This window comes from Typha angustifolia, chromosome 11 (assembly GCF_048772165.1).
Source record: "Typha angustifolia cultivar Huaian chromosome 11, ASM4877216v1, whole genome shotgun sequence".
NCBI classification, from domain to species: domain Eukaryota; kingdom Viridiplantae; phylum Streptophyta; class Magnoliopsida; order Poales; family Typhaceae; genus Typha; species Typha angustifolia.
Genome location: NC_133249.1, coordinates 1,489,199 through 1,504,570, shown reverse-complemented (window position 1 = coordinate 1,504,570; position 15,372 = coordinate 1,489,199). Strand labels below are relative to the sequence as shown.

Genomic DNA, 15,372 nt, shown 5'->3' with positions numbered 1-15,372 from the left:
TTTATTGTCACTTGGAGGGAGAAAAAAGAACTAAGTTTGCCTGAAGAAAAACTCCATTGACATACAATTTTCTAATGGAAATATATATATATATATATATATGTTCTTCAAACAATCCAACAACAAAGCATCGTCCCTTTTTACGTAGCAGGTTTTTTCCATAGGCAAAGCTGTACATTACATAAACTTGCAGTAATTAGAAGAGATTAATAGTAATACACTGACACTAGCTGTAATTATGCGCTAATCCGTCAGTCATAACTCTGCTACACCATTACATGATGATCATAGGAAGGATTCTTCACAAAAGATGGCAAATATGCCTTTAGATGCTTCCTAGATGATCGTTGCAATATGTTGAAGGGACTGCAGAGAGCTCCAGCTTCCCTGTCCACTCCTCACCAGGTTTTAGGGTGATTGCTCTCTCAATCACCGCTCCGTCAACGCACAGCATCTGCTTGTACTCCTCGTCCCCGAGATCTGTCATGGATTTTGATTTCTTCTCCCATGGGTTCCACACAACTGCAAATAATTATTTCAGAAAGAAGACAAAGAATAGGTCCAAATAATAATCGTAGCTCAAATGGTGATATCATGATTGGAAGAATTCGATATAATAATACAGGCCAAAAAATCGGTAGGGTCATGTATCTGAGGATGTATAGTAAAACTGTAAAAGACTATCTCATGTTTCATATGCCAGAAAAATTATTATAATGTATGAGAAGTTGGAAGAGGACCCAAATGGTGCACTCTCATGACTGAAAGAATTCATATAATAATACGGGCAAAAAATCAGTAGGGTCATGTATCTGATGATGGATGGTAAAGACTATCTCATGTTTCATATGCAAGAAAGAATTATTATATTGTATGAGAAGATGGAAGAGAGGACCCAAATATAAGATGAAAACGCTGGCTTGAATTTTTTTTAAAACAAGGGTATATTACCAACATCAGGAAGCCCTTCTTTTCTAATAACAAATGTGCGCTTCTTTTCATGGTCAAGAACTGCGATTACATTCGGTGAGCCAACATAAACTCGATCAACCTGAAATAGCATTATTTGTCATTCCAAGACTTGCGACTCCAAGTATATAGAAAGAAACACTCTGCATTTAAAGACATGCCAGATCATATATTCTATGTGCAGATAATCATATTTGTTACACTGAAAAGGTGAAAACTGACAGTAGCACCAAAACAAGACGTTTTCTTTTTCTTTTTTCGTTCAGGGAGTGAAACTGAAATTGAAACCAAAAGTTAGAACCGTCTTCTGTTACTTAAAACAAAAACAACCAGGTCTGTCTCTTGCACAATTTCCTTAAACTTATGCCTTGAACCAAAATAACCAGGTCTATTCCACAGTTTACTAAAAACTATGCTTTTCTATCTCTGAAATCATCAACAATTAATTATTAGATGACAAGTAAACTTCTTCATCATGTTTTCCCACTTTCCTTGTAAAATAGCATCCGCAGATGTGCTTTCAGACTTAAAACAAGATGATAAAGCATGAAATTAGTAGAATCAAAAGTAGGTCAACTAATGATTATTGAAGGAATCTGATTTGGCAGAATTTGCATGTGACCTTCTAATTTTTAGTCACCTATGAAATCAAAATATGTGCATGCCACTTCTCTTAAGATCACAGATTGCATAACTCTTTGTTGTGTGGTATGAATTGCAAGGTGAGCACCTAGTCTGAGTCTCCTAAATGATGAAATTTGCCAGAATCCTGGACGACATTACCTCAGATTCAAATGTAATGGCGTCACCTTGTTCAGTAGAACGTTCTCTTTGGCAAAGATTATCCAGATAGTCAAGGGTCTCCAGACCTTCTATCCTCACTTCGCTGTATGCACAAGGTATAAATATATTACTAAATCTAAGCAATTTCGTAGTGAATTGGGTACAGTACACAAGCTCTACGTCATCAATAATGAAATAGAATTTGCAACCTGGCATACTTTGAACGCTTATTAACGTCAGAAAAGGCAGATAAAGAGTTCTACCTGATAAGAACTATATCATACCTGATGTCTGAGACAGAAAGATAAGTGTGATAAGCAAAGGAGAAACTAAATGGCTTCCCATTGATGTTTCTAATGCGTGATATCATCGCAAGGTCTCCATCCATTGAAAGCGATACTCTGAGGCGAAACTCAAAGCTGGAAACCAGAACGAAAAGTTTCTTAATGATTTTACGTCAGCCAAATATGCATTAACCAATCTGACAAAACATAAACATATGAATAAAAGGCCAATATAAGGATGAGTCAGTAGAAAGATGTCCTCACCGACAGAGTTGAAGGGAAAAAAAACTGATAAAAGTAAAACAAAAAAAGCAAAGATTCCAAAAATCTGTACTCATTAACTGCACATGTTAGTATCACCATGATGTTTCTTATTGCCAGCCTTTGTTAATATGTAGGATTTTGGACCTTGGTTAACTAGTAAATTTCACCTTTAATTGTGCTTCTCTACTGACATGATCGCTGAATCACATGTAATCAATGAAATTTAGAAGACAGGTGACTGCTATTTACAATCTACATCATCAATGTTATCATCAACATGTCAGCTCTTCATTCTCTCCTAAGTGTTCTGAGTTATCTGAAACGTCCTAGATTGAGCTTAGGTTCAGATTGGTGTATGTAATTTGATGGATCTTTATACTTTTCAGGCCTCCTTTTCCACTAACAATCTTCAATTTATATCAACTTGTCAAAGGTTTCTTTAGTAAGGGAGAATTAACACTGCTGAGACAATTATTTCATTCAGAAGAAGAACATTTTAATGTGTGCCCTTTCTAGGTACCAAAGGTCAAAATTTCTGACAAGTCCAGTGGCCATGCTTTGCAAAAAGAATAGGAAGGAACAAGGAAAGAAAATAAAAAATAAGATATTAAAATTTAGGGACGTTTCCTAAAATTATCTTAGAAAAAGAACAGGTTTGACAAGTCATGTTACCAATAAACTTGCAATATATTATTTATTAACATAGCAAGAGAAGTTCTTCAAAATGTACTGTCAACTCGATTTTCACAAACAAAAGACACAGTACCACTGTATCAAGCAAGACAAGAAGGCTTATAAGAAAGTGCAAGTCATAGATGCAACTACGAGAGCTTTTCACTTATATATCATGGACTTCACAAACCACTATCTAATTTTTAAGAAAACAGAAATACATGGCCTTAGAGAATCAATACAATGCTATTCAACTAATGAACTAAAAGTATCTCATACCAGTGTGGCCAGCACTTCAGATCATCTTCAGATGGTTTAAGAAGAAGATCAACATAAACCTTGCCATTGCCATCGTTGGACTGTAAGGGTGGAGGATCACTGTCTATACTCCATATTCTGTTCCTTGCAAAGCCATGTTGCTCCAATGAACCACAGTTACCAAACTACATAGATATCGCAGCAAAACATAAAAGGTCTGAGATAATAGGTTGGTTGATTAGCAAATCGTAACATAAAAAAAAAAAATACTGCCCCATTCTATCCCAGCCATATGATAACACACTGTTGAAGTATGTAAACAATACCTGTGGAAAGCAGATAGGTATTCCACCCCGCATTGCTTTTGGTGGCTTAAAGATTGCCTACAATGTAAGAAATCAGCAAATTTTACGGAGCTCCTAGATGATAGAAAAAGCTATCAAATTCTGCAGAGTTTCTAAACTGAGACTCCAGCACTTATATTATTTTAAAGAACAGATAGATGCACACTAAGCAAGATTCTCAGTACAGCACCTTACTGCTAGTGAACAATAGTTCTTCACCCCGCTCATTCCTCCACGAGATTACCTGTCCTCCATGCAGGCTAACCTGGAATGTTGATAAAAAGAAAAAGAAAGGAAAATCCAAATTAACCAAGAACTATCCAACACACAGAAATAGCGATGTAGAATAACCTTGGCAAAGTAAGCATAAGCATTTCAGCAGATAATTAATTTCATGCAAGTATGATAGTTACAGTTTGTCTATACTAAGTATATCAGTAAGAGAGCGAAGAGAAAGAGGATGTCACCCTAGCAGAAGCTCCTCGCGGCACTCTAAGCACGACTTGATCGATCCCATTCCAGTCCTTTGTAACTTCAAAGTCCAATTTTTTATCCCAGGTGGTAGCTGAATGACCCATTTCAGAACAGCAATAGAAACTACAACCTCCCGAAACCACCCAGAATCCCAAATACTCCTCTCACAACACACAATAAGTAAGGCTACAACTGAACCTAACTCAAAACAGTCATCGTTAAGCAGTTAAGATGTGACTACTCCCCAACACTTTTCTTGTGACTACAAGTCTATATCCCGTGAACGAGGACCCAACTCCAGTATCTATCTTATCTGTGACCAAAACTTAGCTCAACTAAATAAAGTTGGACGCTTCTAAAACTAGTAAAAAACCAAAAAAAGAAATCTTAAGAACAAGCTCTGATCTAAAAAGCAATAGCTTAAACCTTAGTACTTACTAATTTGGTTGTATGAAATCCAAATCAATACTAAATAAGTCAAGTCCGGAATTAACAAAGCACTGAATCAAATGGAGTTCCTCAAATGTTGCCCACCGAACATGCAATACGTCTGACCACACTGTTGAAACTTGCATTCAAGGGTCACAGGCAAGAAGAAATGGAAATAGTATACTAAAAAGCCTATGACCAAGAAAAACTATAGTAGTCCATAGAACCAACTGCTCAACCTTAATGGTTACACCTAAAAGATGAAGGCCATTAATCCAAGTAGCACAGGATGAAATACCCACTTGGAAAATGTCAGGGATGAGCCAAAACAATCCCAAATCTGGTACTAACAGGATCACAAGTATGAGCTAAATCGATAGTTTACTAACCAAAAACTCTATAAAGATCAGAACTTTACAGGACAACAACACAACCCCATCCCAGCGAAGCCTAGATCTCAGCACTTGGGGTTAAAAATACCCCTAGAAAATGCCGTACTTCCGGAATAATTCTCCCCAGCTCTCACACATTGCCATCAAATTACACTACCCCAGAACCCAAAACCAATGCCACCGCCCAAGACCCAGATCCCCAAAGCTCCCAAATCTCCACTACCAAAAAGAAGGAGAAATTAAAAAAAAAAAATAGAAAACCGATAAAGGGCTCTATAAATCCTCTGCACTACTCCCAAAAGCGACTTCGGAGCAGAACCCACTACCAGAATCCGCCCAAAATCGCAACGGACAAGGAAGATCCGAGAACAACGACACGTGCTTGACGGGGAAAATGCACCGCCTAATATGGAATCCCCGAAATATGTCAATATTGGTCGAAAGAGAACTAGAAAAATAATCGAGGTAGAGAAGGGGAAAGGAGGAGAAAGCGAGTCCAAGAAAGCGGTGGCTCTTTTGCAAAATTTCCAAAACTTTTCCTCGCCATCTCTTCACTCTTCCTCGAAGCATCGATTCCTATATTCTCGCATCCCCTTCGACCAACGGTCAAAATTCAAACTTGGGAATGCTCCCTCTTTCCCGCCGGTATGCTGCTCCGCGAGTGAGCAGAACTGTACTTTTATCTTTCGAACAAGTACCGTTAGATTTTATTTTTATATATATCTATATATATTATTAATTTTTGCATATCCAACACCTCATTTTTACCTATTATTACCTTTATATTCCCAAACCACGTCGTCAATACAAAAGAAAGATAAGGTTTTGTAAATATACATAAATGGAGGTTGCGATTTGTAACAATCCTGAAAGAGAAGTTCGTTATAATAAGTCTAAGATGTAGGTGGCGATATAAAAAAATGACCATCTTTTTTTGGCGTGCTCGTGTATTGGGTCATAGATTATGAGGAGTTACAGGTGGGAGGGGAGGAGGAAGGTGAGAGCGGCGACCGAGGACCGAGGACCGAGGGGAGCACGAGATCACGTGGAGGGTTAGGCAGGAAAGAAGGGTAATACTTGGGATAGGGGGACCCACCGGAAGACTAGTACTGGTGGGTCCACCGATATCGTACGGCGTAGGATGATTCTCCCTCTTTCTCGTTTGCTAATTCTCTTTTCCTTACATTTAATTATTTTTTCACCTCCTACAGTATTATCATGTAGCACCGAGAATATGTAACAATCTTGTCTCTTGTAACCGGTGAATATTATCACTTTTTTTTAATTGTTTAGAAAGAAAGAAAGTTATTTATTTTTAATTTTCTTTTATTTTCTTAATTCGGCTACATATGCTTCCCTGCTATCAACGAAACAGAAGTCGTACCAACCAGTAGGGCTGGCAAAGTAAACGAGCAGCTCGATCAAAGCTGAGCCGAGCCCGAGTCGAATTAGAAAACTTAAAAATAATTTCAAGTCGAACATGAGCTAAAACCAGTTTGTTCAAACTTGACTCTATAGCCTCGATATAAAGGGGATTTCAAGTCAACACCTAATTCTTCATTCTCAATCTTCCTATCTCAACTTCCCAAGTCGACTTGGCTGCTCAAAGCACTCTCCCTAGCTCTCCTTGTAGCTTAAAACCTCGGCTCGCCTTCTCCTCCACTGTGGCCTGCCTCCTCCTTTTCTAACCCGACTCCTCCTTATTCCTCCTCCTCATCCGTCTCTAACCTAGCTCCTTCCCCTCAAGCTATTGCCATGTGCTAGTCTTCCTCCTCAAACTGCTGTCCTCCTCCTTATTCAAGTGAGACGGCTCCTCTTTCTTCAACAAGCCGGTTCCTCCTCGTCCTCCTCCTCAAGCCGCCACCTTATCGTCGTCCTTTTCCTTCTCCAAGTTGCTGCCTCATCCTCTAGGTTGTGGCTCGACTTGGGCTCGATTTAACTTGATTCAGCTCTACTTGAATAAAGTTTAATATTAGATTCAATTCAGGCTTGAACTTGGCTCTGGCTTGGTCTAGCCTGACTTGAGCTCAATCCGAGTTGAGTTGAGCTAAGCTTTAACAAAATTATAAGGCTCAAAAATAATTTTGAGTCTAGCCTGAGCTAGAGTCAGCTCGTCTAGGCTCGGGTCATTTACACCCCTACCAATAGGAGTGAAAAATCTCCTTGCTAGGCATATTAAAAACTATTATTTTACCAGAGCTAGCTGTCCAATAAAAATATTTTACATAAATATAAGGAATATAAATTAAACGCCACTTATAATCATTAATAATGGAGGATATCATCTCGGAATAATGGAGGATAGTGTCTACGAGGGAGGATGTTTTCTGTTCAACGCATCGATCAACAATTTCGAGTCTTCTACGACTCGTATAGCTAAGGTAATTTTTTATACTCACATAAATAAGCTTATACTAATATAAATTAATTTAGTATTTAGTTGTTAATGATACAATTATTACAATTGATGTGACATAATAAAATGATGAACGAATAAAAAGAAAAAGGTATGAAGAATAAAATAGTAATATAAATAAATATTAAATGAAAAAGGAGAGAAACTTTATATATATATATATATAATAGTATAGAGCTAATATAAACAATTATTTACTTACTAGTAAAAAAAATATATATATTAAAATAAACTTCTCATTTAAGCAAGGGGTACAATATAATATTAACTCATAATTCGGAGTGAACACATAATTAAATTCTTCTTTAGTTATTTCTAATTTTAATATTATATAAAATAATTATATATATTTTTTATAATATATATATATATTCGGAGTGAAACAAGTAAGATCTCGTAAAACAAAACACGCATGATCACATTCATAATAAACTGGAACATTTCTTATCTATCCTCAGTTTACAGAATTTATCGAGGATATGATCTCAATAACACGGACACCAAAACACTCCAACGCCACAAATGGATCACAAAAGTACATTATAAGTTATTGATAGTAGTGCAAAATACAGTAAGAGCATCACATTAAGGGCTACCATAACTTGAAGGTTTCTCTCAAGAAGGCCACCTCCATGCTGATTTCTCTTGATCGAAGACAAGTTGAATTAATTCCTACAATAACGTAAAATGTTAGGTGTAGTCTTGGCTGATAATTTCGCCAAACTACATATAAGTCAACTGGATATCAGCTTGCAGCCACAGCATCTGTTCTAGGACTGGAGTTCAGAAGCTGATGAAGCTTTGTGCCGGAGTTACCAGGTTCTTGACTGTCTACCTGCTCACTTCTACTAGAAGTGTTAGGCTTATCTATTATTGATAAGAAGTTCTCTACAACCACAGTTGAATTTCCATCAGTCTCTATGCTGTTAGGAAGAGGCATCTCTTCAGGTTGACTTGATTGAGCATTCTTCAGTTTCTCCTGCAGAAGCACACATGTAAGAGGTTTGCACAAAAACGGAAGGTACCATGAGAAAATTAATCTAGATATAGATGCTGAACATTAGTTAAATGTGACATGAGTCAGTGGAAAATGTTTCCACGGTGCTAATAATGTGAGAACAGCCTCATGAATCTAGTGGAAAATGATTTCCACTGTCCAATCAGCTAAGAACAGTGATGATTGTTCCAAACATATGTATGTATTTTCTGAAATGCGCATATTGAGAACTACACGTTTAATAAAATCTTTGAGTAACGCATCATACTCTACCAGAACAGTCTAAATTACCATAAGGGCAGAATTTTCTAATCTAATCTTCTCAGCATTTTCTGTTAGCCGACTTATTTCAGATCTTAGAGTTGTGTTCTCAGCTTTCAGTGCTTCAACTTTTGTAGCAAGTTCCTCGGTCTCAGCCTGCAAATGCAGAAAACATATGGCATAACACATAACAACGAGTAAATGATATGGAGGAGATATTTACTGTCAATATGCCAATATGTGATACCTGCTTCCTCAACCTCGACCTTCTAGCAGACTCTCTGTTGGATTGCTTCCTCTTTTCTCGCTTCAGTTCTCTTTCATCCTGGAAAAACACAAAAGTAAAATGTAAAGTAATGTTAGAGAAACTGTCATGCTAAGGGAAAAAACATGTCAAGGTGATGGATGTCTTGACATATAGAGCTACTGCTTATTATGTTAGTGACCAACCTGCAGCATATCGTGATAATTAGTCTTAAATAGAAATTGACCATCACCTGAACTTCTCTATTGTCTATCTATTTTTCATTTCAAAGTGACCAGTAAGTATAGAGATATCAGGGAGTATGATGGGAGGAAGGAGCACAGGAACAGTGGTTGTGTTAAGATCAGAAAACTAACCAGGTTCATTAAGAAGAGATAAATGAAGCAGAAAAAGAAATATAAAGGTCAAATCAAGATGCGAAAAATGTTCAACATCGTAATGAGGAAGATGAAGTAAACTTAAGTAGTAGAAAGTGACAATACAAAAGCATTTCGAAAAATGAAAGGAAAACTTTGCAGGTGCAAACATGCCTTTCCCCATAATTCAGCAGGTACTCCGTTACGACCAGGCATGATGCCATTGGTTGACGGTGGGATAGGTGTGCCAATAGCCTTCGCTTTACTGATACTAGCGACACTGAAATCCATCCCTGGAGCTGAATTACATGAAGGCACAGAACCTAGTGGCTTTCCAACAATATTTGCAGGGGCCACAGTAACTCCTAAAGGCAGTTTTGAGGATCCATTTGTTTCCCCACCTTGAGCAGCATTGGCCTGCTTGTCAAACTTACTCTCATCTGTAAAGATTAAACAAGGATTTCTTCAGGCATGACCACATGATTCCGAGAGAAAGATTCATGATCGTTTGCAAATACATGCTCAGGTGGAAGGAACAGATCGGTGATTAAGAGAAGATAAATTTGTTGGCCCATTATAACGCCAACCAGACACAATTAATCAAAGTTCCCAAAGAAAAATTATCAAACAATCATCCAAAAATAAAATATGAGTGGCAGCTAAGTAATGACATTGACAGGCTTAGCAAATATACAACAGTATTTGCAGGTTTCTGGAAAGTACCTGACATTGGATTACCCTCCAAGCTTCCATTTGCTTGGGTTTTATTTCCCTAGAAAATTGAAGAAGCTCTATTACAAAAATGCAGTGGTGACTCCAATTGCATGAGTTAAAGAGAAATTTAGAAGCAAAAGAGAAAAGAAGAGTACTAAATACTGATCAAAGAGCAATACCCCTGCATCATTGCTCCCACCACTTCCATCACTTGATCCTTCTGCACTATTGTACCCACTGTGCCAATTAATCAAAATCAAAAGCATCGGTTCAGACAAGACAAAATTATGTACTGCAGAAGGTCAAAAGATATTCTGAGAAGTAAAATTCTAGCAGAAGAAAATAAACCTTTCTGACCTTCCGGTAACATCACCACTGGGTGTACTTTCAGTATTGCCATTTCCGATTGACATTGCAAGCCCATCAGTTTTATGTTTTTTACTTGGACCTTTATCCTTATTGCTTGCTGACTTGCCAGGGAATTCCGTGCTTAAAGGATTGGCCACCTTAGCAGTAGTGGTAACAATTTTAGCAAAAGTATCAAATGCTTGGAATATGTAAAGCACCTAAATAAAATTCACATGCTCAAGAAATCATTATTACCACTACTGCTTCATCTGTAGTGGGGGATGGCGAGATCCCCTGGTACTGCATCTGTGAAGCCTGGAGAAAATGCAAGTAACATTAAATTAGTTTGTTCCACATCCAGACAATCCAGCATGTGTATCATTATAAAATCCTATTAATCATGGAAATAGATATTCAAAAAGCTCATTTAGAATTTGCAAAATATGGAACAAATCAACAACTTACAAAGGGCACAGATGGATGAGAGTAAACCCCTCCATGCGGATATATTGCAGCATATGGTGACCCAAATGGTGGCAGCATAGGCTGATACAGGCAAATATAGTCCATAAGAACAGCACACAGAACAATAGTAAAGTTGATTGCTTGAAGCAATTTGCGGTGTCTCAAACATAGTCTATGTTAAATTTGACATTCTAAAATCTAAAGCGTTCATCAATAACACCCACTATCAAGAATACAAGTATGTAACAGGAACATCAAGATTAAGTTCAACGCTCTAACATGAGCACCACATCATCCTCAAATTGTAATTATTGAAGTATAAATTTCAGCATGCTTGTTAATTGTTACAACTTGTATGTCACTAATTGATACTCTAAAAGAGGCTGCTTGAAGATGTCATTTTGCCTCTTTGTTGGATAGTATACATACTTCCATCTCTCTCTCTCTCTCTCTCTCCACCCATTTCAATTGTTAATTCCACACCAGTTCAATACAAATATTCTATATTGAAATGTGATGATCGAGTTGATTCCATGATAAAATTCAGCTCATTAAAAAAGAACAAAATACAAGTACCTGAGGGCCCCAGACATATGGATGAGGTGTGTGACCAGGAGCGACAGCAGTGCTGAAATAAGGAGGTGGCAATACACCAGGCCCATAATATGCCTAAACAGAATAAACTAATTAAAGCACATTACTTTATACACTGTTTTGGGGGCAAATAGAACTCTAAAGCACCCAACCTGAATAGCTGACCAATCAGGATATGGGTAAACAGCTGGTTGGTCCTGCATATGACATATAAAATATACAATCACGTGCTTTTACTTCACAAGTATCTGACAAGGAAATAAAGATAATAATTGTCAAATAGTTGTTCCACTTATTTGTTTTGTTAGTCTGTTGAGCATAGGGGAAAATGCATGCTAACACATCTCTTGGGTTTTCGTGATAATACCATGTATATACTTAGCTTTTCTGACATATGAGGAAAATAAGCTTAATTTTCCGAGTTATCCGCTCCTGCAAGGCTGCAGCCATCGACTACTCATACTAGATCCTTCACTCAATGGCAATGCAACAAAGTACATTACCACAATCTTGTTTTAACACAATCTGTTATTCTGCCATTTTGACAGAAACTTGAAACAAATGGAACTTATGTCGTTTAATGGTACCTTGGAGCATCACACTCAAATATTTGGAATGATCAGTGAGAACAGGAAGGTGCATGAATCTCTCTAACTTAATGTCTCACAAGTGGGATGGTCCAAAACAGCACAAAGATCACATATCCAGTAACATGAAAAATCCAGAGAATCCATCTGGACGTTGTAATTACCTGAACAGGTGAAGATGACTTGTCAGACTTAGGAGGAGTTGCAGCTTCATCATTCCCCATAGAGGTCCTTTATGGGCACCTAAACAAGATATTTTGAACATTATTCCACTTGTCAGAGTCAAAGATCACAGAGCTTCCATATACATGATTGGATCCATAACCAAGAAATTATTAAGTTCAAGAGGAAAAAACCAAGTTGGATCGCCTAAGTCATTATGGACAGCAGTTCCAATCATATAATCCTTATTATTGCTCAGCTGGTCAAAAAATAAGCACACATGGTGTATGATTTAAAAAGAGGAAGATAAACTGCACGAGGAACTTTGACTAATTCGGTACAAAATCTTTGGTAAGTCAAGAACTTGACTGATCATCAACAGTGCATTTTTTTCTGCTTAATTAAAGGATTTAATATCATCTAGCAATACAAAGAATGTTACAGTGAATCAACCTTGCTGAGAACAAAAAGTATGAATTACGAGATGTATCAAAGAAAACAGTATGGCAAAGCCACAAAAGAAAACGATAGAAGTGCACACGAATTAAAAAGTAGTGAACTGCATAGAAATATCATCATATCAAAGAACTGTAGGACTGTATGCCAGTAAAAGGTGCCAAACCCAGATTATCATAGATAAAAGTTGCAAAATCTCTACAATGTGTGAACTGCTTGGTGATTTCACTTTCTGATCGCCACTAATTTAACACGCATATTTTTTTGGCATAACCCAAAGTGCAGTATATGCATTATTTGTAAAGCAGTAAAATTGAAATTGAGAATCACACATGGCGCAACATGAAATAAAGATTAGAACTCAGATGGTTGATATACGATATTAAGTCCATAAGCTTCTACATTGACCTAGATTCCACTATAAATATCAATTCCTAGTTTTGTTACAATTGTAGCTCCACCTTTTTCTTAACAGGTACGAAAGCTCAAGTTTGATGTAGTAAAAGTTTGCCTATCAGTTGCCTAATCCGAAATGCTTTTGCTGCTTCTAAGTGAAACTGTTTCCATCATTAGCTTGACTCGTTAAAGTACTTAATTGTAGGTAGTTATATGCAGATTTCCTTCATTCCACTCAAAAGACTATCTGCTGTACACAAGTGAATTGCATATATATGAAGCACGCACGCAAATGAACAATCCCTATAAAGTTTATCTCATCAATTTGTCGTGAATAGTAATTCTATTCTGCAACACGGATGCAATCGTCCTTTCTAATTCCCAAAGCAATTACTCTGCATATGGGCTGTCTACACTCTGGCTCTCTGCGCACCAATCTGGAAATGAAATGACAAGTAAAACCCCGGAGAACTTGGAAAATTACAAGCTTGCTGGTAGAATGCATATTTCCAAAAGAATCTGGGAGGTTTCACCGCGTCTGGAAGAAGATTTCCGTATTTTCGCAAAAGGACCGATATTTCCAGGCTTCCAGCGCAACCCCAATAAATCTAAAACTTTCCCTACCTACTTGTTTCTTCCCCATCTATCCCTATATTTTTTCACTTTTTTATTTCCCGCTTCTTCCCAATCTACACCCACCTTTCCCAGTATACCCCCACCTGCCTTTCTTCGGCTCCCTTCTCTTCTTTCCCTCGCTAAACACCCCCTGTTCCTCTCAACTCGTAATTATACTAATCTTGCTCGAAATCTTAACAAGAACACGAATACGTAAATTCTAGCTAAATTCACGGAATAGAAGGTTGTGGATTTGAAGTTTCAGAGCAAATACTTCTAAAACATGGAACTATCGAGCATCAAATTGGGCATAAGGAAAGCATTCTACGAACAAATTAACAAATTTCCACGTACCTGAAGTCTCTGTTAGCGAAATCCTACGTCTAATTTCTCCTTGCGTGCCGAATTCAAACGGAAGAAGGATGCTTCGGATGGAAAGGAAGAGCCCAACACTAGAAACTCAAATTTCTATTCATCTTCCATTTGGGAGAGAGAGAGAGAGAGAGAGAGAGAGAGAGAGAGAGAGAAGGATTAGAGAGAGAGAGAGGAGCCAAAGGGAGAAGAAAGGGAGCGGGTGCCAAGCCAATAGCCACGTCACCACACACGTGTCCGCCGATGGGACTGGGTAAGCGGCTTGCGAGTAAGATCCTACAGGGACTCGAGAACTACGACCCCTATTTGTGACCATGGTACAGTGATTCACGGGGCCATGGCTTTGTGAGATTGGCAGTCCGAACTTTGGGTGCCGACACAGGGGCATATCGGTAATTTCAGAAACGGACGCCGGAGTGGTGGTTGAGTTGGCGTGGGTGTTGGGTGTGGGGCCAATATTATATTCCCCGTCACCGCAGCGCCACCACGTGTCCGATCGCGAAGCGGTCGACGCGTCGGATGGTCACGGCTCTCGAGGGCCAGCTAATATCCAAGTCATGTGGCTGACGTGGTCGGAGCCGTTGTGGGGACCGCCTTCGAGATTTTTAAAACCAAATAAGAAATTCTAAATCGACGGAGAAACTCGTGACGACAGAATACCCCATGCTAGAGTGAAAAACTAAACGTTTGATTGGACCTCGTTTTGATCAACATCCAGTCGGGAGAGTTCGTGAGAATAGTGTTAACGTATTGCCAGCCGCCGCACGATTCAAATATTTAAGCCAATTGGAGCAGCGGTTCACGTCCGGAAAACGACTAGCTTTAGATCTCTAGATCCCGCGTGCTACGTCACACTTTAAAGGACGTTGTTGCTCGTGCCACTTAATTTTGCATCTTTGGACATAATATTAACATATAATACTTATTCGTGTTTCCGAAGAAAAGCTACTCCATCTCAACTCGACTCGACTCGCCAAAAACATGTATCCTTTTTCTCATTTTAAGTTTTTATTGCATATAAAAAACATGTACTTTTTTTTAACTTTGCCCTTTAGTGCTCCCAAGGCAACCAAGAGAGGGAAATTTGCTATTCAATTAATATAGTTTAACTTAAAATTTTTATAAAAATATAAGTATTTAATAATTATGAATTATGTAATAAAATAGTGAAACATATAAAAATACTAACATTCAATATTTATAACTTACATAATAAAATTATGAAATTGAAATCAAGTACTCAAATAACTGTGAATTGAGTAACAAAAATACTAATACAGAGTACTTTTTTCATGTTCAGTGTCTTGTTTGTTTAAGTTGAATATATGAGGAAAAAAAAGAGAGTTTATATTATTTTAGAAGCTAAAGAGGTGAACATTAAACAAAAACCCGGGTCGGGATTATTAAAGCTCCGCAGTTGGTCCTCGTGTCGAGTTGATCCATCTCACCGTAGCGTCGACCCACGTGGTCCTCCAGAGAACTTGTTGTGGGGCCCAGGC

General features: G+C 37.9%; 2 protein-coding genes across 4 annotated transcripts; both read right to left on the bottom strand.

Moving 5' to 3' along the window:
- Nucleotides 1-101: 101 nt before the first annotated feature.
- LOC140769812 (putative glucose-6-phosphate 1-epimerase) lies at nt 102-5,434 on the bottom strand. Its single transcript, XM_073110683.1, has 8 exons — nt 4,042-5,434; nt 3,765-3,839; nt 3,557-3,613; nt 3,252-3,415; nt 2,037-2,171; nt 1,753-1,855; nt 952-1,051; nt 102-522 (listed from the first exon to the last, which is right to left on the bottom strand). The coding sequence occupies exons 1-8, from the start codon at nt 4,150-4,152 to the stop codon at nt 326-328; spliced, it is 942 nt and encodes a 313-aa protein (XP_072966784.1). The 5' UTR covers nt 4,153-5,434; the 3' UTR covers nt 102-325.
- A 2,243-nt stretch (nt 5,435-7,677) lies between these two features.
- On the bottom strand, nt 7,678-14,021 carry LOC140769811 (common plant regulatory factor 1-like). Of its 3 annotated transcripts, XM_073110681.1 has the most exons (14): nt 13,856-14,021; nt 12,229-12,293; nt 12,037-12,115; nt 11,438-11,482; nt 11,268-11,360; nt 10,692-10,772; nt 10,482-10,541; nt 10,227-10,384; nt 10,058-10,115; nt 9,888-9,936; nt 9,339-9,604; nt 8,791-8,868; nt 8,574-8,699; nt 7,678-8,264 (listed from the first exon to the last, which is right to left on the bottom strand). In XM_073110681.1, the coding sequence occupies exons 3-14, from the start codon at nt 12,094-12,096 to the stop codon at nt 8,031-8,033; spliced, it is 1,308 nt and encodes a 435-aa protein (XP_072966782.1). In that variant the 5' UTR covers nt 12,097-12,115; nt 12,229-12,293; nt 13,856-14,021; the 3' UTR covers nt 7,678-8,030. The 3 variants fall into 3 exon arrangements, with proteins under 3 accessions (XP_072966782.1, XP_072966781.1, XP_072966783.1); XM_073110680.1 differs by lacking the exon at nt 12,229-12,293 and having other exon boundaries at nt 13,856-14,020; XM_073110682.1 differs by lacking the exon at nt 12,229-12,293 and having other exon boundaries at nt 10,236-10,384; nt 13,856-14,018.
- Between the last annotated feature and the right edge of the window lie 1,351 nt (nt 14,022-15,372).